Here is a 25,352-nt window from a genome sequence, read left to right on the forward strand (position 1 = left end):
CCGTGCGAGATTAATTTCCGCATCACTAAAATGCCTATAATTCGGTAAATAATTGGATTTTCGAAAGCCCTTTTTAGGGTATATTCTTGAATATTAGACATTCAGAAATCAGAAATATAGAGAAAAAATATTGATTATTCTCGATTTCTGGACTAACATATCTCTTCATGAATTTAATATGATGCATTTCTATGTCATGTAACATAAATGGTTTGGTGATTCCGTTTAAGGTAGACAGTAGCTTAGATAATGCAGTTCCAGGTACCTTGCTGAGTCTTAATAAGGGTACTTTTAATCTTAGCTTCCGAGACACTTACAGGTGTATTTTATGATGATTGTGATTTTGTTTTGCTCTGGATTTTCGTAATTTTTATTTTGTTCACAAATGATAGACGGGTAGAATAACCTTGAAGTTTTATGATATAAAACTTATGCTCTGACAATAACCCATATCCATGTTCTTTTAATCGTATTTTGAGTAATAGAGCACGCCAATCCCTTGCCGTACAACTTCGTATCCAAATAGAGTTTTCGATACGGCAACACTGGCTGCCCCGGGGCACAGATGCAGCTGGTGACACATAAAGCGTGGGAGTTTGTGAATAACGCTCAAAACCTGAATCAAACGCTCGCTCGCAGGAAATGAAAAATTAATGTTTGCCGTAATGGATCGTCAACCGTTTACCTGTATCAAGAGCACTCGAGAGTATATTCGGTAACCGTTTACTACGGCATATTAAGCATGATGATAAATAAAAGCGAAGCAAAAAAAAATACTCCCACTCATTGCACGGGGTATCGACGGGTAATTGAGAGTCCGACGAATGCGTGCGTGTGTGTTGGTGTGTGGGTTGTGTTTTTTTTGTTGTTCTTTGCTTTTCGGGTTGTAGCTTTTTTCCTTCGCTTCCTTCGCATCATCCCACATATGAATGACGACCGACAGTGCCAAGATGTCTGCAGTTGCCTGGTTCCCGAAGCCGAGATTCGTTAGTTCGTTCGTTTGCTCGGGATGAGTGTATAGAACACACCCGAACGATATCCGAAAGCAGGAGAGACCGCCGCCGTTTCGTTGGAGTCCAAAGGCAGCCAGCGCCGATGCGATCGGGCAGTTTGTTCTCGGAGTTTTCGCTGGCGAGAAGTGTTGTTTTGGTGTTTTTAGTGCCGCTGCGCGCAGCTCTAGAGCGGTCGCGCGAAGAGAGGGAGAGAGAAGCAGTATAAAAGATAAAAAGAGCAGAAACCAAATGAAAATATTGGAAAAAAGTGTGATTTTAGTGCGGGATTTGAGGTGCAAAATCAATGATTCTCTGGGATCAGATTAGATCAGCAGTGTGTTGGCGGTGAAAATTTTCCCTTTCTGTCGTTATGTGATGAAAAGTCCAACGGAAGTGCCTCTAAAATGTAATTCCTCTTACTGTTATTTTGACACGGATAGTGGCGAGCATCCGTCAAATCAGCAGACAAAACACTACCACAGTGAAAGAATTGGTACGTTTGCTGCTGCCTGCTGCGATGACGTCGGGTATCCACACGACACCCGCTCCGATGGTTGTGTTTGGAAGCATTGGCCGCTAGAAGCGCTCACACAAGCACATGGTCCATACGGAACACTTAGAAGATATCTCAACATATAGCAGTGTGAACTCGCGCGACATATTAGTATATATCTTCGCTCGGCTCGGAGTAATGAGATGTGTTTATATAAGTACAAAACATAAAAATAAATTCAATGAAAATGAAAATAATTCTAAAGTGAGGAGACATTTTCAACATGAATTATGATCGAGAAATTCCTTCGATTCGGTCGCCAAAAGTGAGACGCTCGTGCGGGGAAAATTAAACAAGCAATTAATTTTTGGGGACTGGCACAAAAACAGAACCGCCAGGGCAGACAGGCAGGTCTGAAACAGGCAAGGACTGTGGGGACCAAGAAGCAATAAGTGTAAATATCGGCGAGGAGATTAAAAATAAAATGCTCAGATTAATTGCCGTCGTCGGCATGTGGATGCTGCTGCTGCTGGTGACGACTTCTGTGCGTTCCATCGGTGGACAGTTGACGAACTCGAGCCAGGATGTGGAGAGTGACGCCAGTGACGAATGTCCACGGATTTGCTCGTGCCTCGGAAATGTCATCGACTGCTCGGAGAAGGGTCTGACGTCGCTATATGCGTATGTGGATCATATTCCCCGCTGGGTGGAAAATCTGTGAGTATACAATCCGCTTGATAAGTTGTAAGATTTATTGCTGAGGGGGTGTTTTTTCTTTCGGGGGAAAGTTATTGCGATGATTCACTGTTGTTGAGGCCAAGCAATGCTAATCTATTGATTAGTGTTTTCGCAAACAACTTTGCCGAGCGTTGCTACGATTGCGTATTTTGCCAACTTCCTCTCGCAAATTAGTTTTGCGAAGCGAGAGGGGTTGTTCCCCCCAGGATATACACAAATGGGGTACGGACAGGCGCTACCATAATGTACACAAAACAGAACAGAATAGCTACGCATTGTGAGCATTTTCGCTGTATTCATTTTATCGCTTATCGAGACTGGCCCACATATGGCTTCGAGGTTGCACCATTCGGATGAGATTTTAGGTTCCAATTATTTGGTATATCCCGAGAAAACTCATTCCAATGCCCGCTTTTTCTCCTGAACGATCAATTTTTTTTTGTAAAACAGAACTCAGCGAATGATATGAACTAAAGACGACGCCGGGGATAGCTTCGATCGTAACGACACTGCGTGATATTCAATACGCGTAACCTCTATTCACAGGGACGCGCGCGCGTTCTGGTTTTGCGCTGATGTGGCACCGTTCGGGTTCTGTGGAAATCTTGAGCTGCTTGCCCCCCTCATGAATATTCGGGAACATCAAAATCTGTATTATGTTTCGTATTTACGGACGCGTTTTGCGTTTTCATTTGGGTAAATTCAAATTGTCATCGCCATGAATAGCGTGAAATGATATCTATCCAAAGTACTTTAAGGGAAATAATATTTTATGCAAAAAGCAGTGCGTAGGGGGATGCGCTTTCAATTTCTCAGAGCAATGGATGGGTGAACGAACTGAAATAACAATCCTGATAAAAGAGATCACTTGATGTGTGTATGTTAGGGAGCCTTTAGCTATGAACAGCAATAAGTTTTGTTTTATTTTTAATTATAATTATAGTAATAGATGTTTTTAAATAAATAAATTAAAAAAAAAATTAATAGGGTAAGTGTATTTATGGAGGATATATGTCTCCAACTTGCAGAAATTGGCGAATAAATACTCTATTTTAGTTCAGAAGTATACAAAAGTATACATTTTCTAGCAGTTTGAACTCTGGTTTTGAAGATTCATAGGGTAAAGGCACTATAATTCGACCCATAAGTCCAGCTCATGGTAAAAGAAACGTTTGTATATCACAAAAACAGTATGGTTTTTCATGGAAGATGTCCCAATGTTAGAGATAGACATTCATTGAATCTGGTTTTATAAGAAAAATAATCATACAATACCTCTATATTTTCTTATATCCATTTTCCCCTGTAATGTTCTATTGTTCTAATTTTCGACCACTTGTTTCAATTTTCGACCTCTAAGTGTTCTAATTTTCGACACAAGTGAAAAAATACTGTTTTCAAAACAAAAAGCAATATATTTCATTGGTATCTAATTACAACTACAACTACATATACTATTTTATGGTATAGTACTATCATTACTATTAAAACATCACGGCAATCGAATGCTAATCCGTTTGAACTATATTATATGTTTCTTATCAATCCATTTATATCCATCAATTATAATATTGATCAATATTGATCTTGCTTTAATAAGGTACTGTTATTTTTTTTTATCCCATTTATTTATTTAAGGCTCATTAGCATTTTAGCTGTAACAGAGCCGAATTTTAAACGTGTACATGTCACATGGTTATCATATCTATAATTAGCACATTACACAGTTGCCATTCGCCAGTATTCCTTCTATACCATTACATATGGTACATTCACACAGTAGCCATTTAGGCGTAAGGGTATTCTTTCTGTTCTTCCATTATCCAGTTGGACCACCGGACAGCGGAGACAGTTGATTGATCGTTGTTGAGTTATTTATAGAACAGTAGCCCGATGTGTCTGGCAGAGCAGAGCAGTTGTATGGATGAATCGATCTTATTTCGACCGTGGATCGATCTCCATCGCTGATGATTGTTGCGTGGACGTAGCTATTCTGTAACAACACAAAGATGGTCAATGAGGGCCCTGAGTTTTGAACTCACGATCGAAAGGTACTGTTGTTAGACTTTAGATTAAGTTCCTTTTCTTCGAACGATGATTTTCTCTGGTCAACTTATCGTGCTTCAAACTCTGCCGCATTCGTTTTGCCTCCTCTTGTTTCTGTTTCTTCAATTCGGATACCCGTTTACGTTCCATTCTAGCAATCTTCCTGTTCTTATTTTCTTGCTCCAAACGACGCTTGTCCTCTTCCTTCTGTTTGAACTCTCGAATTAATTCATCTGACGTAAGTACATGATACCTTTTCGATTTATATTCTCGTGTGTTTTTTCTCGTTGGAGTAGGAGGTGTGGTCAAATAATTTCCCAATGCTGGCTCTGAAGGCATCGTTGCTAGATCAGCTGCATCAGCTGTAACGTGGTCTGAAGGTGCTGCTTCCAAGGAAGTAGATGCAAGAGGCTTATTATGTACAGAATCGTCATTGATAACTTGCATTGCAGCAGAAACTCCTTCTACTGGTGCTACAAGCGGTTCACCATAGTCGATGTCGCATAGCAAGTTATCGTTGAGATCATTTTCCTGAATTGTCTCAATAAAATCAGGAAAATTATTCTCTATTATAGTAAACATTTTAAATAATGCTCTTTCGTCTTCGTTTTGTAGGCAGACGAGTTCACTCTTGAACTTTTTAATTCTTCGTGAGCCAATAGTTTTAACACATTCCTGCAACGTGTTCGTGGCAGTAAATAATCTTTCTTGGAGTTGAAATGATTCCTCAGATGTTTCCAACTGATCTCTTTCAATTATTTCCAGGGAATCTGATTCGTTAGTATATTTCCCCAAATACTTTGAATAATCAATTGCTGTCTGATCCCATGGGTATAAACCAGAGGACCTAAAACCATTCTTAATGGTTTGGATAGTCAAAGAATTTCGAAGACAGTCTTGAAGCACTAATGCAAAATTCATGGTTGTCACAGAAGCCATCAGATTTTGACTCCTGAATCTCGCAACAGCTTTTGGCCAACAATTTTTAAGAGGTTTGAAGGCCGCGACATCAGCTGGCTGCATGATTCGCGTTAAGTTCGGATACAACGCGACTAAAATGATACCCAGTTCTCGGCACAACAGTGATGTGTTTAAATTAATGTGGCTATTGTGGCCATCAATAATGAATAAAACCGGCTTTGAAATGTTATTGCTTTCAATGAATGGGCGAAAAACATTGCGGATATAATCCCGGAACACGTCCGACGTCATCCAACCATTGTCAGATTTCGCGATTCCCAATTTTGAGGGAACCGAGTCAGCTACTTTTTTAGATATGGTTTTATATGGATAAATAATTGTAGGAGGAACTACTTTACCAGCTGCGGAGAAACTAAACATCGTTGTAATGTTGATTTTACTACAGCCTCTCTCGATGTCATATAGGTTACGACTTCCACGCTGCGCGAAAACAGATTTTGTGTTTGGATTTAAAAAAGACGGGTGGGTAATGTCGGGGACATAACCGGAGTGACGTAGGACTATACAAAGGGGACAGCTTTTGTTAAATATATATTTTAAATATATTGTTTTATTTTCTTCTCCTACGTAAATACCTATCTACCTGAAAAAATGGATTAGTTTACTTTTTACTCTTTATGAATATGTTGATGGTTCTTAAAAGAACCTTTGGTGTTGTGTTTTTGTTATCACTCGATATTCCCATCTTGTTCGGCTAAACCTTCCTGTTTAGCTATTGCGTTTGCCACTCGCCACAGCTTTCACAGTTGGAAAATTTCTTCCCATCCAGATTGTGACATGTTGTTTAGTAAATTACATTTAATGCGACGTGCCGGAGAAACACTTTGCCACTCACTGAAACTAATTGTTGCCTTGATGAGCGCCGAACCGAAGCTGCTCTGTTCTTGATGCGGGTTTTCTGATTGTCGTGAGCAGCTTTGCAAGCTAACTCGAGCACTCCGACAGCCGAAACTCTATAATCGCTGTTAGGTATACTGGTGCTCCGGCACCAATCCGTTCGGCCTAGTTACCCTTGCGGAGCAATCAGTGAATGCGACCAACAGGGAACTGGAGACCTGCACGGTTCGAGTGAGACTTTGCCTTTCCCTTAACTTGTCCTCCTTTGTTACGTCCACGATGCCGATGCCGTACAACCACACGGGTATACGGTTTGAAAGAAAATAAGATATTTTGTTGGGGTCCGCGTGTTTTATACTCTAGCGGTACACACTCACAGGATAGAGACAAATCGGCAGACTCAGCCAGAGGGGCGAGTCCAACGAGACGAACGAATGAGCGTTAAAAGGGAGCGATGGCAAAAAAATACATTCATTGCGATTTGTTCGCTCGTTGGATTCACATGCAGGCTAAAAAGGGTCCTTTTCAGGATCACAAAATTATCTTCAATCTAAAGAGTTTATTGTTTTGTTATTACTCGATATCCCCATCTTGTTCGGCTAAACCTTTCTGTTTAGCGATTGCATTTGCCACTCGCCACAGCTTTCACAGTTGGAAAATTTCTTCCCATCCAGCTTGTGACATATTGTACAGTAAATTACATTCAATGGCACGTCGCATTACCACCACTCAGTATCGGATTGGAGGTAATTTTAACCTGTAATTGATCATTTGCGATGACAGTGATACAGTGTCGACTTTCAACGTGGGGTCATAATATGGACCCCGAACTCTATGTTTACAAAAATGTCCAACTAAATATGTCGCATTACAGGTCCGTCCAATTAGCTAAATGTCGAGATAAGTGTAAATTACTGTACTTTCAATCTAGAAACAATTTAAGAATTGGTGAAAATCAATAAGCTCAGAACAACTGCCAAATTTACATACTCATCAGATCCTGGCAAACAAATTATGAAAAAATCAATTTGTGTTTTATTATTATTTTGGATAATGTTTTAGAAAGCATTGAACTGTATTTCCTAAACTCTTTTTTGGAAGGTTTAATGGCCCTGAAAAGTGCCTTGTTTTATGGAATGGTTCCAATTTAGAAAACTTAGTACTCGTGGTTTTAAGAAAAACCATTTCGAACGCCCTCGATGCCGCCTTGTTCTGGTTTTGCCACCAAAGCAGATTGTATAAAGAACAAACTTTTTTCTTCCGCTACCTGCTGTCGTTTTGCGATTGCGTTTGCCACTCGCCACTCGCTGCAACTGCCTGTTGTCTTGATGTCCACCGAACCGAATGTGTTCTGTTCTGAATGCGAGTTTTCTTATCGTCGCGAGCAGCTTTTCCACTTCGGCGGCCGAAACTATATAACGCCGGCTAGGTGGACTGATGCACTGATACTAACGCGCTCGGCCTAGCTACCCTTGCGGGGAACTCCAGATCAACACGGTTCGAGCGGGATTTTGCCTTTCCCTTCACTTTTCTTCCTTTACCATGACCAGACATGGCTGCTTGGGTTGGTTTGTTGATGTGTTGTGATGCGAACCGATGTGGTGTACGGTTCGAATGAGAATGATCGTTACGGCAGCGGAGCGGGGATTTTTAAGCTGACTGGCTGGCTCGAGAATTACGCATGTGTGAGACTGCGACCAATGTTTCTTTCTTTTTTTCCTTTTTCCTTTCCAATCGTGTTTCATTCTATTTCGCTGCTGCTCTAGTTGCCCGTTTTGGTCGGTACGATTTGAGTAGCACAAAATGGACCAATCAAAAATGGGCACATAGTGCATTTTGACAATGCTTGATATTTCACAATTATTGAATTATTTATCTCAAGAAAAATGAAATGTTATTCGTTATGATAGATGCGTAGATATATTTCCTATCAATTGATGCAAAAACCTTTGCGATCTATTGAGAAATGCTCAAGTTATAAGCGTTTCAAATCTTGCATTTTTTTCCTACTTGTTCAGTGCCTAGATTTCCATTTCACCCCCTATATCTTCCGGTTAGACGTAGTCCTACGTCAATAGAACGAAGTTTCATCTCCGTTGCAAATTCTTTCAGGATCGTTCAAAATGTCCAAATGTCCTTCCGTTGTCAAAAAGTCTTGAATTTTTTGAAACCATGATTCTATATCCGGCATGGACACTTTTGCGCTGGCGTTCGTAACGAATTCCGGAGTGCGAAGCGTGATCTGCGGGTGTCTTTTAAGGAATAATCGCATCCACGTGCGTCCTTATTGTAAACAAATTATATACTATGTTAATCAATCTCCGGGGAAACACAGACTTCATTTACCTGGGCGGTTGTTCTTGAAGTTATTGGGTCTGGCGGATGCTTCCAGGAATTGCCTTACAGTTGCTGTAAGCATTTCCCGAGTTACTGGAAAGCCTCTCCTCTGCATATCGAATATCCAATTTTCTACATCATTTTCTTCTTTCTGGGAAAGTATGGTAGACGGTCCAGATCGGAAAATGGTTTGAGATTTCTTGAGCAATCTCGACTTTATAGTTGATTTTGGAATTTGGTACTGCTTAACTGCCGCATAGATGGTAAGTTCTTTGTTTCGGATTTTGCAAACTGCTTCCTGGAGAGCATCTTCCGTGTACACTTGTCTGTATTTTCCAGGTCGCTTCGATTAAAAACATGATAAGTACTGTATAGATTGAATGCAAAATTTGTAGTTATAACTCACCATATTGTCTGAGTAGTTCCGGAATTTGAGAACAGTTCTCTAGAAAACCGATACCGCGGTGAACAGGTCGAAAATCAAAACACGTCAGTTTGAAAAGACATGGCATGCTTTTTCGACCGGTCGAAATATAACACATGTGTTGTTTTAGGTTCCAATTTTCGATCGTTTTAAAAATGTTAGTTTTATAGATTATTACAATAAATAAAACATCCAACAGAAGATTTTTCGAAAAAAATACTGTCTTTTTGTAATACAATATTTCACTACATGATGTTATTATCGATATGGCCAAAATTCGTGTGATTAATTACTGAGTCTTTTTTTACTGCAATAAAAATGCAACACCTGCATACAGCAATAAATTTTAAAAAACAAGGAAACTAAACATTATCTTTTTAAATCGAAGAATTTCAATTTCTAGTCGAAGTGGAAAAATGTGGAATCATATTGCTGCAATCAAAACTTTTCTCAATAATCATTTATGGTGTTTATTCAATTAATGTTTCAGTAATGGTGCGAAAACTAGCACAGGGTCGAAAATTGGATCTCTTACCCTACTGATATTTTGATTACTGATGATTAACTGACTAAATTGTATAAACAACATGTTTGAAAATGCCTTTTCCATGTACCCATTATGGTAATAGTGTTCCTGGAGTTTTGTAATAAGTGTACCGTTATGGTAATAGACGGTGTCACATGGAAAACGTGTTAATAGGATTCAAATAATACTTAAATAATATTTTTTAAACAAAAACTATGCCTCTAAATCTTGTTTCTAGTATACAATACTATGTCGTTGATTCTACACTCGGCAAAAATCATGGGAACGGAACACGAAATCGAAGTTTTTAAGTGATTTCCGAAACGCTGTAACTTTGTAAAAAACCAACGCATGAATATGGGATTTACATCATTTTAAAGCTTCATTTAAAACTTCAAGTTTTGAGATGTAATAGATTACACAGTGTTTTATTAACCAAGTCAATAGTAAATCCAACTAACCTTATCAATCAGCATTCATTTGGTTCCAAGAACGCTCCTGTTGATCATTTTACTACAGGAAAAAGTTTTGATAGAATGAAACATTTCCTTTTTCTAATGAATCATTTTTCAATACTGCGATTATTCCCAAATTAGAAGGCAGTTTTCAAAATTCCAATAAATTCTGTACAAGACGCATTATTTATTATACATTATTCGGAAATTGATGCTTTTGCTTTGATCGATTTTCTTAATTGACTTTCTCATACAATATCCATACCCTTCCAGACCGATTTTGTGCCACATAATTTCAATATGCAAGTGCATCCCAACCAATTATTTGAATTCAATATTGAGAAAAAAAATCCAAATCCAATAATGTTGAATGATTTCAAGGTGAAATGTAAAGTTACGAACCGTTCCGAGAGTACGCATAACACATTATATTTATGTACTGAATGGTCCTACAACAACGTTATAGAAGTCAAATGAAAGATAGTTGATAACCTTAATTGGATTTGCTATCTTTGAAAAAAACAGAAAGAAATCGATTTCTCATCTCTTCCCGATATTTTTGTCCACTACTTCTACATACATCGAGATACAAACTTTTCTGTAAAATATTCCATGTAAATTATGCTTTAAAGTGATTTATATCCCATCTTCATGCGTTGATATTTCACGATTCAATAGCATTTCAGAAATCGCCCAAAAATATTTCTACCTCGCACTTTGTTCCTTTAATTTTTTTTTCGGGTGTGAAAAAGTTCTATTTCCGTTTCCGTTAAATTTATGCATTTCACTCCTATAACTTGTATACATTTTGGCCCATAACATTTCTCAGACCCTTTTCCGGCCAACGAAAAGTTGGCTGAAGATGGGTAAACATATTTTCTACCCAATGAGTATTATCTCAAAAATGTGTTTTGGGTCCTTTCAAATAACTTTTTAAAATTTTCTTTAAATTTATTAATTTCCCCCATACAAGTTGTATAGGTTTTGGGCTATAGCTTTTCTTAGACCCTTTTCCGACCAATGGAAAATATTGTATAGTTAAAAAATGTATAGAATAGTTAAAAATATTCTATATCGAATAAGTACTATCTCGAGAATGTGTTTTGGGTCCTTTCAAATAACTTTTTTTCAATTTTCTTTAAAATAATTAATTTGTCCCATACAGCTTGGCCAATAACTGTTCTCAGATGATGAAAGATGAATGATTAGATTCTCTGTCTAATGAGCATGATTGTGAAAGATGTTACTGGATAATCAAAAATCAGTGTTTTCCTCTTCATTCAAAAATGCATTTTTTAAAAATCCAAATTTTTTGCAAGGGTAATATTTTTGTAAAAAAGACTAGCTCATTGGCTTTAAAGGGTGTGTCACATCAAATTGCATCACGGAAAAAACGCTGTAGAAATTAAATTTTTAGGAATTATATCTTCAGCTTTCGCTTATAATCAGATAAGAGTGTATAGACCACGTTGGCCATGCTTCACTGTCAATTTTTCGTAAATTTGGAAAAATGTCGTCGAACGAAAAAGAGCGTCGTGAATTAATCCTGCGCACTCATTTCGAGAATCCGGAGTTGTCACATCGGGACATCGGTAAGATGCTGGGAATCGTCCAATCCACGGTCAGCAGAGTACTAAAACGATACTTCGAGAACCTAACCATCGACCGGAAGGTGAAGAACGGCAAAAATGGATGCACCGTCAGTGAAAAAGATCACAAGCGCGTAGTTAAGCAGTTTAGACGTGATCCGAGAAGTTCGGTCCGGGATGTCGCCAATAAGCTGAATTTGTCAAGTTCATTCGTCCAGCGGACCAAGCAGCGGGAGGGCCTGCAAGGTTCAGAAGGCTCCTGACCGCGACGAAAGGCAAAACATGGTGGGGAAGACGCCAGCCCGGAAGCTGTACACCGAAATGCTGACGAAGCCGCATTGCCTGGTAATGGACGACGAAACCTACGTCAAAGCGGACTTTCGTCAGCTGCCGGGCCTGTTGTTCTTCTCCGCAGAGGACAAACTCAGCGTTCCGGAGGAGATTCGCAAGCAGAAACTATCCAAGTTTGCCAAAAAGTACATGGTGTGGCAAGCGATCTGCTCTTGCGGAAAGCGGAGCGCCCCCTTCGTGATGACCGGCACGGTAAACGGGCAGGTTTACCTTTAGGAGTGCCTACAGAAGCGCTTACTACCACTATTGAAGCAGCACGAGGGCCCGACCATCTTCTGGCCGGATCTCGCTTCGTGCCACTATTCAAAGGACGTGTTGGAGTGGTACGAAGCCAACGGGGTCACCTTCGTGCCAAAGGAAATGAACCCGCCCAACGCGCCGGAGCTTCGCCCAATAGAGAAATATTGGGCAATTATGAAGCAGGCCCTCCGGAAGAACCCAAAAGTTGACAAATCGGAGGCGGACTTCAAGAGAAAATGGATTTCTGTTCAAAAAAACTACAACCTGACGTTGTACAGAACCTTATGGACGGGGTAAAGAGAAAGGTGCGAGCATACGGACTTGGGCTCGAAGTATGAATAAAAAGAAAATGCCAAAAGTTGTTTAATAGTTTTTATTTTACTGTCTAAAATTTTCAAAAGGATCGGTCTACTGGGCGAATTTCTACAGCGTTTTTTCCGTGATGCAATTTGAAGTGACACATCCTTTAACTTCATATGTCGTTAATCTGATCATCTAGTAGTGATGATTTTTTGAATGTCATTTTTGGAAAATAGGGAAAAAATTGATTTTTTGACCCCACAAAAAAAATTTTAGCTGATGAAAAAATAAAAACCAATGAGTGGTTTATATCTGTAATATAACCGCAAGGTGGACGTAGGACTACCGCTGGAGTTGTAATCATTTGTTTGAAGCGTATAACTCTTGGACATTTTATCTTTTCTATAAAATGATTATCATACTATTTCGGTGAGCGACCATCTACGATTCGTAAACAAATGATTTTATAACTGCTGCCATATCAAACATTTTGTATTCTCCACTATCAAATCTTTAGGCAATGGTACCCATGTATATAGAATTATAATATTTTCGCTTAATGCTCCGTTTAGTCCAGCTGCAGAAAGGAAATGGAATTGGGAGAGAACAGCATAATGCATAGGCGTGTGAACGTGTAAGCATTCTCATCTTCCATATGGAATTCCGAGCGGGCGTCAGTTTATATACAGACTTGTGAAGATAATGAACCCACTGTAGCTGCATGTTAACTGGGAGCTTTTCCACCAGTCCTTGCAACAAGATGGGATTGGAAAGATGGTTTTCTGGACCAGCTAACGAACCGAGTTAAGTGTCTTACCTTTTAGGCAACGTTGCAGACGGGCGAGGTTCTCTGCGTGGTTATATCCACAGGTGGATGTAGTGTGTTGTTGAAGCTACATAGCATCACTTGACTCGCAACGAGTTGTTCCGGTGATGGTCTTTGATTCGGAATCACGACGGGGTTTGTAACCTGGTTCACACTCGATGATGGTACAAATGGACGTCGTATGAAGTTGGCGTTGGAACATGATGGATAAATAGAATGAATGTGTTGCGGATCACACTGCGTGGTAAATGCTCGTTCCGGGATACGTTTATTGACTTGATGCTGATTCACTTCGAAATTTACTTGTTCCGAGTTGGGCTGTGCCGAATTCCGCTGGAAGTTATCTTCGTTGGGCGGCATTGAGTGCGCGGGTAATTGTCGCTGCTGCTCACTTACTTTACCAGTTGGATTTGCTACGGCAGTCTTGCAGAAACAAATAGTAGTCGTTATTAGCTGGGATTCATACGGGCGTTGATTCGAAACCGCTCCTGTTACCTGGTGTAGCAACTGAAACTGGAAACGATTCATTCTCTCCTGAAGTTTATATATTTCTTATTCAAATTATTCTTTTGAACTGATTCCTTTTTACAATTCGTTGCGTGTGCATTAGTTGCCACGTCTAATTGACGCGATAACTTTTTAGCCGCGCACGAATCGATCTTTGCACGTTTGGAAAGTTTATTCCCCGGGAGGACTGCTGAATCACTGTGAGTACGGTTCAACCGCTTCAGTGGACGACTTATCAATTTACTATTTTTGCTTTTAACGATAGCTTGCTCCGTCACCCACTGTTTGACAAAGGCACGACGACGAGATTCGATCTGGTCATTTCGAACATTTTGCTCTTCAGATTCCATTATAGAATCTTCTAACAGCTGGCATTTTTTCTCAACAATTTCTTTTCCAAGTGTAGAGCTAGTTGTTTTCTGTCAATCTCTCGTTGTTCCTCCAGACGTTTCCGCTCAAATTCTAGACGAGCTTCCTGAGCTGACGACGAAGACCTAATCGAGACATACTGGACCTGTACAGATAAATATGTTGTACATATCCACTCTCTGTTCTCGATTGAATCCGTGACGCCGGCACAGGATAGATGTCACCAGAGATGCCAGCCTTCCTGATTTTTCAGGATTTCCCAGACTTGTTAGACGCTGCCTGATATCCTGACGAACACTCAATTTATCCTGATTTTTCCTGATTTTTGTACTCTTTACATTATTCGGAATAAATGTACGGTTTTCCATGTTTTCCAAAGTTTTCTGTCATAATAGATCTCCGGTTCGCACTTGTATATATCTTACATTAAGGTTAATTCTCTAGACGCAAAGCTGTATCTATTGTCAGCTTATTGCCAGAATGTCTGACGAATGTATGAAATTACATAATCTAGTTGTAATTTCATTTTGTTTGAGTTGTTTGAGAAACAACATTGCTTTATTGAGGATAATGTGATGTATCCCCAGAGTTATTAATGTAGGAATACGTTTCAGAGTGTAAAATTACTCAAGGAATAATTTTTAAATCCATTAAATCCAATCCAGTCAATATAAAAAGATTTTATTTGTTCGTCTGATTCAAAGTAGACTCAACTTTAATGATGAGACTTTGGTAAATATCTCTATAACCGTACTAAATATCGTAAAAATTAGGAAAAATTCAATAAGTCTTCCACTGCTGGTATGTATCCTCATTTGTTGAGTGTAAAGATTCACTCCAAAGCATGGACGATGAATTCAGTGAAAATTTGAATATTTATTTCTATGCAATTGACTGTAGTGATGCTGTAGGTTTTTCGGAAAAAATATAACCGATCCAAAGGTTAGGCGAAACACTAGCATTTCCGCTTATGCGAGGATTTATATCATGCTTATTAATTCTTTTACATATCCGGTCTTCGCCCGAAGAAAGATATACTCTGTTCCTTGTGGGATTTGGAATGGATTCTGTATTATGAGCTACTACCAAGCAACCTGTTTCTCATATGTATGGCTCGCAGAAGTTTTCGAGGAGGAAGCAAACGGAAAATCGGAAACGGAACTATGGATATAAAATTAATTTCTAATGCTTTGATTGAAAATTATGTTTTTGTTTTCTCAAAAATTGACATTAACTTTTCGGACAACCCATTGTGAGCTATCCTGATTTATCCTGATTCTTATTTTCATTCTACCTGATTTTCTAAACTTATAGTTGGCAACCCTGGGTGTCACCAACAACCTCATCGAAATCGTCGGTAGAATCTGGTCTTTCGCAGGCAACGCAGCTGAAATTTTTGATGTTATCCGGGTATGGTTATCCTCCGCCTTTGTTATCGAATTTTTTGAAGATATTGTTCGGGAATGAAAAAAAAAGAGCTCCGTTTTTCCAGCGTAACTAAAAACAAGATTCATTCAGTAATTTTACCAATTCAATTCATTATTTATAACTTACAAATTCTGTGTACCGATTATACAATTATTATATTTCAATTATATTATGTATAACTTGACTCCTCGAACAATCAAAATGGTTTTGGAATTCTTTCATGGTGTTTGACATTTCGCCAACATGTCACCATAACACGACTATATTGCAAAGCCAGTTTCAGGGTTGCCGGTATCAACAAAACTTTCTGTGTTAAACGACTGCTTGTGCTTGATGAAACTAATTTCCGCTTGATTTGTTCCAAACAAAAAATCCATTTTACTTCGAAAGTCTTCAAAATGAAGGCATACTAGAATGTGTCAATTTCGACTCCACATTTATAAAACGCATTTCAACAGGCGATCAGACTTGGAGTATCCAGTGTGACATGCGGACATGTGGATTAACTTTCGACTTTTTTTTCAAAACTGAAGCTACCTTTCCCAATTTTTCACTAACATCAGAGTATAATGAGAATTGGTATAGCAAAGATATGACGGGTTAACTGTTTCAAAACAAAACTTATCGGCCTTTCTTTCATTGATTAATTTATGACGCAAATATCCACAAAACCCAGCCTTCGCAAATTTATCATTTCTCGGGAAACTCAACGTTATCTATTTCTGTTTTGTTAACAACGAAATTTGTAGAACGTTATCCAAACAAAATAACTTGTAAAACGGTAAATCGGCGATTGAAAGTCGAACGTTGAATATCGTTCAAACCATGTCGCTTAGAATAGCAACAATAGCAAAAACAGTTAAAACAGATAATGGGTGTGGAGAAGTATTAACAATCAAATAGCCGAAACCGATGTTTGATAAGGTGGTATCAGGATATAAACTCATATCATACAGGCGTAGTTGCTGGAAAGATTAGATGGTAATAATGGGACGCTCCGTAATTATATCATAGTTCCGTTTTTCTACACTTTTGTCCATATTTTGTTGATTGTTGAAAGTGATTATTCTCTGGTTCTGCCAATTTGGTAAATTATCAAAGTATTTCTCACTTATATGAAGACGCACACATTTCATTTACAAAAATATGCTTCTTTTGTAGAGAATTTAAGGGGGTGTTCTAGTCTAGATATTTCAAAAAAATGTTTTTGACGTAGAACTACGTCTTTCGGGAAGGGTGCCAAATCAGAAAACAGGTCACGTTTTTGTGAAATAAAGTTAACGTTAATAACTATTTTCACAGCGAACAAATTCTTATGATTTGCACACCTTTGGAATCGGAAATTCTTTAAGATTTGTTTAATATACTATACAGTACAATCCACTAATTCCTAAACAGTTTAAATTAATGAAAACTGGAAGCATTCTCATTTTTCCATACATTCTTTCTGCCCATTTGTGTGCATTCCCAAACAGAGGTGTCAATAACGAGCAACCGATACATTCGTTTCTGTCCGTCTTCCACATATTTGGTTTAAATAAGCCATTCGTGATGTGGAGTCATCATTCTTTGTGTGGACACCGACTGGACAACATCGTTGCTGATAGCTTTCGACTTTACTCGACTCTTTCGAGTCTACTGAAGTAATACAACATTAAATAGCCAAAAAGGTATTTCAAAAATTTCGATGCATTCTAAAATAATATCCAAAGTGATAAACAAGTGAATTGAATAATATAATTCCGTAGTTCTACGTCGAAAACTGCGGTCGTGTCCTAGATACAACCCGTTACAATTTTTTTTCCTTCAAATTTCTGAAGTTTGGACATTCAAGAATATACCATAGAATGAACTTTTCGAAAATCCCATTTTTTTTCGAGTTATAGCCGTTTTAGTGATGCGCTATCTAATATAGTAAGGCATTGACAAAAAAGATTAAACGCTGACGTACACGATACCTCATGTTCTATTGAACCGATGTATTTCAAATTCACATGAATACAATATTTATACATCTCTCTATCGCATGAACTAATTAAAAAAAATTATGTTAGTAAAAAACGTGCTAAAAAGAATTTTTCTTCTCAAACGGCCGCCATTCCGTCAAAAACAATTTTTTTTGACTTGTTCGAGGTTCATACCATAGCGACATTTTTACTTATTCAGATGCTGTCCGATTTTTTGTTTCCGATAACCAGAAGGGCTGGAATCGAGTACACCATGGCACACAAAATATTGCAAATGTTGTAACTTAAGCTCCGCTCGTTTTCAATTTTTTGAGTACTAGCTGACCTGGCCAACATCAACCCGTCCAAAATTGATTTTTTGATATGAATTCTTTCGAACATTTACGTTTTCTCTTCCTAAGCGAACGTTCGTGTGTTCAATCGCCGAACTCTACATCGATTGTTTGATTCTAATTCCCTCTATGTAATTCTAATTCCCTCTTTACAATTTCCTTTTACTATAAACTTTCTAGTACTTCTACCAAAACTCGTCATTATAAAATAAATTCATTTTCAGACACGATGTTCGCTCAAGATTCTTCACTTGCAAATAACATGTTTCTCAGCTAGCAGACAGCAGTCTTTCTCAATGCTGATGTTAGACACAGCTGTTTTGCTGGAAGAATGGAAGATAAATATCACACCACTGTGTGTAGGATTTCGTTCGGTGGAGGCAGCGTTAGTTAAAAATTACGAGAACGAGTGCGTTACTTTTGGGGTGCAAGGATTTGAGTGTCAATACCTCTTTGCCAGGTGACGAAGTGGTATAACAGTATCCTTCGAAAGATAAAAAGGTGTATATGTGATGTTTGCTACTTATTGGAGATTGGGTAGGTACTACTTGCGTCATTTTTATAAGTAGTACTTAGTTGAGATTTCTATGTACTTAGTTGAGCCTTGAATGTTGTGTTCTGGACTGGCAAGTTCTAGAATACTCGTGACCTCAGTGCAAGTCGGAAAAAAATTCTTCGACAGAAAATACCCCGGCCTGAACGGGAATCAAATGGAAATCCCCGGCATGATAATGTGGGACGCTAACCATTCAGCCAAGGGCCAAGGACCCTGGAGATGGATTGTGTATGCTGAATCACATGTACGAATTGTTGAATTTATGCGTTATCAAATAGATACCAGTGGTGGGGGAAAATAACGACACAAATCTCGTGTAATGTTCTCGCGAGAACAAGAATGAATCATGAATCATCCATCTTCAACTGCTTCTACAAATTGACTGTTGACTCTTTCGACTAAATCGATGCATTCTAATGATAATTTTCGAATGAATCAAAAGCTAATTATTTTAATTATTTTTTTGCTAGAAGTGTAATGTGTAATGATGATGATGATGATTTGAATTATATAAGCTTTCTCAGACCTTTACACTTTCTCAGTCCATTCGCGTCCAAACTTAAATAAGCTCAATTTGAATAGAGGTGAGTGAACTGTAAAGCCTCTTACAAAAAAAAAGCAAGCAAGCCAATTTGGAAGAGGCCATTTGCTAAAATATACTGATAAACTACTAGATAATCCAGTAAGTTCAGTCAGTGTTTATTGTCGCTCGAGACAGCGAGCAAGCAACAGTACATGTTAATTTTAAGAGTTATTTTGAAAACCTGCTCAAACTTGTGTTTTATTGCTTCGCGAATCGTTTGCACTCCTCACTCAGTGAAAGCAATCATTCATCGTCTTTTTTCAGTGGTAGCAAATGTTTGTACTAAAAAGTTTCATTCTGGAATTTCTATAATGTTTGTTTCTCGCCGGTTATAATTTCGTAGTTTTACATTAACAATGCGAACGTGCCACGGACACCACTCTTCTTTTTTTGCGGCCCGCGATGCCATGACTAGAAAGGGTTTGTGGCCCCTTTGGAAAAAAGGTTGAGTACCTCTGATATAGAGGGTTCATTTGGTTGAACAAAGTAATGAAGTAAATTCTGGAATTTCGGGAGAAAATAAAGAAAATCTTTAAAAAAAAAGTAATTAGATAGGTTGGTTGGTTGATAATTAACAATGTTCTAAAAGACGGGTGGGTAATGTCGGGGACATAACCGGAGTGACGTAGGACTATACAAAGGGGACAGCTTTTGTTAAATATATATTTTAAATATATTGTTTTATTTTCTTCTCCTACGTAAATACCTATCTACCTGAAAAATAGATTAGTTTACTGTTTACTCTTTATGAATATGTTGATGGTTCTGAAAAGAACCTTTGGTGTTGTGTTTTTTTATCACTCGATATTCCCATCTTGTTCGGTTAAACCTTCCTGTTTAGCTATTGCGTTTGCCACTCGCCACAGCTTTCACAGTTGGAAAAATTCTTCCCATCCAGCTTGTGACATGTTGTTCAGTAAATTACATTTAATGCCACGTGCCGGAGAAACACTTTGCCACTCACTGAAACTAATTGTTGCCTTGATGAGCGCCGAACCGAAGCTGCTCTGTTCTTGATGCGGGTTTTCTGATTGTCGTGAGCAGCTTTGCAAGCCAACTCGAGCACTCCGACGGCCGAAACTCTATAATCGCTGTTAGGTATACTGGTGCTCCGGCATCAATCCGTTCGGCCTAGTTACCCTTGCGGAGCAATCAGTGAATGCGACCAACAGGGAACTGCACACCTGCACGATTCGAGTGGGACTTTGCCTTTCCCTTAACTTGTCCTCCTTTGTTACGTCCACGATGCCGATGCCGTACAACCACACGGGTTTACGGTTTGAAAGATAATAAGATATTTTTTTGGGGTCCGCGTGTTTTATACTCTAGCGGTACACACTCACAGGATAGAGACAAATCGGCAAACTCAGCCAGAGGGGCGAGTCCAACGAGACGAACGAATGAGCGTTAGAAGGGAGCGATGGCAAAAAAATACATTCATTACGATTTGTTCGCTCGTTGGATTCACATGCAGGCTAAAAAGGGTCCTTTTCAGGATCACAAAATTATCTTCAATCTAAAGAGTTTGTGGGGTGATAATTTGGATCTCTATGTTTACAAAAATGTCCAACTAAATAAGTCGCATTACATGTCCGTTCAATTAGCTAAATGTCGAACTAATTGTAAATTACTGTACTTTCAATCTGGAAACAATTTAAGAATTGGTGAAAATTGAATAATCAGGAAAGTTCCCAACTATCAATAAGTTCAGAACAACTGCAAAATTCACATAATCATCAGATCCTGTCAAACAAATTATGAAAAAATCAATTTGTGTTTTATTATTATTTTGGATATTGTTTTAGAAAGAACTGTATTTCCTAAACTCTTTTTTGGAAGGTTTAATGGCCCTGAAAAGCGCCTTGTTTTATGGAATGGTTCCAATTTAGGAAACTTAGTACTCGTGGTTTTGAAAAAAACCATTTCGAACGCCCTCGATGCCGCCTTGTTCTGGATTTTCCACCAAAGCAGTTTGTATAAAAAAAAACTTTTTTCTTCTGCTACCTGATGCCGTTTTGCGATTGCGTTTGCCACTCGCCACTCGCTGCAACTTGATGTCCACCGAACCGAATGTGTTCTGTTCTGAATGTGGGTTTTCTTATCGTCGCGAGCAGCTTTACCAGCCAACTCGATCACTTCGGCGGCCGAAACTATATAACGCCGGCTAGGTGGACTGATGCACTGGTACTAACGCGCTCGGCCTAGCTACCCTTGCGGGAAACTCCAGATCAACACGGTTCGAGCGGGATTTTGCCTTTCCCTTCACTTTTCCTCCTTTACCATGTCCAGACATGGCTGCTTGGGTTGGTTTGTTGATGTGTTGTGATGCGAACCGATGTGGTGTACGGTTTGAATGAGAATGATCGTTACGGCAGCGGAGCGGGGATTTTTAAGCTGACTGGTTGGCTCGAGAACTACGCATGTGTGAGACTGCGACCAATATTTCGTTCATTTTTTTCTTTTTCCTTTCCAATCGTGCTTCATTCTATTTCGCTGCTGCTCTGGTTGCCCGTTTTGATCGGTACGATTTGAGGAGCACAAAAAGGACCAATCAAAAATTGGCACATAGAGCATTTTGACAATACTTGATATTTCACAATTATTCAATTATTTATCTCAAGAAAAATGAAATGTTATTCGTTATGATAGATGCGTAGATATATTTCCTATCAATTGATGCAAAAACCTTTGCGATCTATTGAGAAATGCTCGAGTTATAAGCGTTCCAAATCTTGCATTTTTTCCTACTTGTTCAGTGCCTAGATTTCCATTTCACCCCCTATATCTTCCGGTTAGATGTAGTCCTACGTCAAAAAAATCGTAGCGGGTTAGATAAGTGGGCGGTTGATTTGTGTTTTGAATATTGAGAACAGATACCGTTCTGAATCATATTTCGGACAACATCATATTTCGGACACTTTGTTCTAAAATCTTGAAATACTTAATGCACTGATGGTATAACTATAAAATTAATATCACAATTGCTCCTTTAGAGTAATCCCTTGGTTTCACTATCACTTCATTTGAGAATTACATTTGAATAGTAGGAATAGTAGGAAAAAGTCCATCCAAAATCCAAAATCCACGCATCATTTGTGTGTGACGTTTGCCTAGCGTGAGCACGTAAAATTTGAAAAGCATTTTATTCGATGATTTTTTTATGTTTTCAATCAAATAGGTACCAAAGCAGAAAGCTTAAAAGCATATTGAACTAATTTATTAAAAATATCAAATAATACCTATGCATAAAGTTGAGTTCTGTTTTCTGCATCATATGCCTTAAGCGTCCGAAATATGATTCAGAACGGTATGTCTTTCCGTGATTCACAACCACCAAACTTCGAATATATATCGAAGTGCAGAAATATTGAACCAAGAATGCTGTGGAGGTATATTGAGTACTAATAATGGATACCTTCTCTGCTGATTGCTGGATTCTAATTAAAGGAAATATTCAACAAAGTGCCAAAATTCCGAAATTCCTGTTCGATTTTTTCATGAATTTTGCGAAAAATTCGAAATCATTCGAACAATTTCATTTCTAGCAATTTATTGGAATATCTCAAAGTTACACACACTCCATAGAGCTTGTTTTGTTGTTATCGAGTTGTGTATGTCATGTTTTTATGGTAACAATCCTTTTCGCCAAATTTGTTGGGTAAAAAGTCGGGTTCGACAGATGATAATAGCACAAATATTGAAAACGGCATTCTTATCAAGCACTCATCGATGAGCGAGGTAAACAAGCAACAAACCTTTGGGGATAGCCCCAGGTATATACGAGCTCGCTTCAAAAAAGAAGAGGTATCCCGAGCGAAAACCGATAAGATTGCTGGTCCGCCTGGGGAGAAGTGGGTTGTTCTGTGTTTTAAGATGGCACTCGATATGTGTTTGCTTTTAAATTGAGAAACTGTTTCAGGGAATATACTGCGCACGGAGCTGTTGTCAGTTAATGGTTCCGTTGTTCGATCGAGATAGATACGAAGATAGTTTGAAGGTTTTTTTTATTCCTTTCGAGATAAGATTGTGGACAACCCTATACCGCACCTCTGTTTTGTCCCCGGGCAGGATGTCAACAAAACACGCTCAGGGCAATAAAGCGCTTATCACCGTTTTTGAAGTGCTCGCTAGGTAAACACTCGTAAATGTCGTTAAGACTCTGTGAAGTGTAAATCATATCGTATCTTTCACAAGTTGTGTGACCATAGATAGCTAAACAGTATTAATAATAGAACGCGAGAACAGCAAACAGTAATTATCAATTAAGAAGCCCGTATGGAAACACGTTTCCACTAACTGAGAAACGATGTTGAAACACTGCGATTGCAATAAATCTCGCCCTAAGTACGACGGATTGCTCATGCATGTTAATTATCATGACCCAAGTCATCCGGGTTCGCAAGAGCAACTAATTATTTCTCGATTTACGTCAACAGCGGCAACACCCCAAAAACCTGTGCAAATTAGAGCGGAAGTGGTAATATATTTCGCCAACTCCTAGTTCTAAATTTGTTTCCATCTCTGCTCTACCATTAAATACCATTGACCGTCGGTCCACGCATGACGCAGCGTTCCACCATCACTGCTGCTGCTGCGCTGTTCTCACTTTCCGCGTTTGCATAGCAAATTTTGCCTCATTTGCCTGCCTCACTGTATAGATTATTAATTAATGACAGCAAAACAAACAAAAAAAAAAGTACGATCTTCCTGTCCGCGTGGGGGAAATCTTCTGGTTCGTGTTTCCCTGCTTACTTTACATACCCGTCGTCGTCGTCGATCTCTCCTTCGATGGTAATGATGCGAATAAAGCATGGTGAAGCTGCACACCATGCTTTACCTCCCCCTCCCGTATTTGCATAGAGCGTGTGACACCTTCATGTCTACCGCGGATTAATCGCGCACCGAAGGTGTGAGCAAGCGCGTGTGCGTATGCATGTATCTCTCTTTGAATATAAATATATGTAATTATTGTAATCCCAGTGCTAGGCTTAAAGCCCTGGGTGCGGGCGCTCGTGCGGAAAAAGCGCGCGCAGAGGTGTATCTTCGTCATCGAGTTGCAGTCTAGTAGCAGCAGCAGTCGTGGCACACACAGGGGCGGGCAGGTATTTACAATAAACAAAACTTGCACTTTTGCGGACGCGTAGCTAATGACAATACACATATGCAAAGCGCGGACGGTTTCGCTCTAGCTAGCCAGTTTGGTGCCTCGGAAAAATGTGTTTGCGGATTTGAGTCACAACGGCAGCTATAGACCCTGACAGACATGCTGGCCTAGCTAGCTGCAGTCGAAGCGATTTAATCTTCTACGTGAGATTTTTTTCCCTTCAACAACTCGTACACGCGCGCACCTTTCGCGATCGCGGTGAGGCGAACAGTGCAGCGGGGAGGATGGGGTTGGGTTGTTTTGTTGCGCGGGAAGAAATGGCGGGAAATTCGCTAAAAATACCACTTGATGGTTTTAAATGGCAAGATCCGGTATTTGGGACGTGTACCTGGGTTTGATGTCGCACAGACTCGCTTCGGGGGCTACTCAACTTTCTGAATGATATACAGAATGAAAGCCAGACGGTTCGGTTGCGCGTTTGCCAATTATTCATCGCGACAAGATTTTTGAAATTTTGTTTTGGTCAACACTCTGACTCATGGTGGACAAATTAGTGGGACATTACGGTTTTTTTTCGGCACGGAGCGCAAGCGTGTGACATCATGCGCGCAATATTTTTATTGGTATGCTAAAATCCTTTTTTTTTGCATGATTTTAATTTAGCTCTGAACCGCATTCATGAACTTTGATTTTCATATCAGTTAGGTGAAAATGAAATTCATATTTTTGTTTGTAGACTTGAAAATGTTATTTAGCTTAGTTTCAATGAGCCAATTCAGTTCAAATAGGCACGATAATATTTTCTAATGCTTTAGATTGCCATTTTATCTTTGATCCAATGGTTCAAGAATTTGAGTCTTCTTTGATGGAACTATGGGAGTGGAAAATTGAGTTGCAAACTTGTTCTTTTAACACTGTCAGTTGCTAAAGAACTCCATATTACGTTTTGAAATACATATTATTGTAATGGTTCAGGTCCATTGAAACGTGGTATGTGGGCGTCAATCAATATGAGTATCGATAAGTTTCTTGGTTTTTTTTTCAAAAATTTATGCTTTACTAGCTGACCCGGCAAACTTCGATCCGCCCAAAATTTGTGTTTTGTTATCAATACCTTCAAACATTCACGTTTTCTTACTATGAGCCAGTTCATGGGTCAGAAAGGTGGAAGGAGTGTTGAACCACCTTAGAAATGTTTCTTGCCCCCTAAAACCTCCGGATGCCAAATTTGGTTTGCTTGATTAGTTCTTGAATTATGCAGAATTGTATGCTTCATTTGTATGACAGTCCCCTCCCCCCTTAGAGAGAAAGGAGGAGTGTCTATTCACAATGGAAACGTTTCGTGTCCCCTAAAACATTCGCATGACAAAT

At 39.0% G+C, this 25,352-nt stretch overlaps 1 protein-coding gene across 1 annotated transcript in view; it reads left to right on the forward strand.

The window, feature by feature from the left end:
* Positions 1-904: 904 nt before the first annotated feature.
* Positions 905-25,352, forward strand: part of LOC129776012 (leucine-rich repeats and immunoglobulin-like domains protein 3) — a 53,574-nt gene continuing 29,126 nt past the window's right edge. Inside the window, exon 1 of the mRNA XM_055781378.1 lies at positions 905-2,202. Within this exon, the coding sequence (XP_055637353.1) occupies positions 1,970-2,202 (233 nt within the window). The 5' untranslated portion in view covers positions 905-1,969. The remainder of the gene's footprint in view (positions 2,203-25,352) is intronic.

Source organism: Toxorhynchites rutilus, chromosome 3 (assembly GCF_029784135.1).
Source record: "Toxorhynchites rutilus septentrionalis strain SRP chromosome 3, ASM2978413v1, whole genome shotgun sequence".
NCBI lineage: Eukaryota > Metazoa > Arthropoda > Insecta > Diptera > Culicidae > Toxorhynchites > Toxorhynchites rutilus.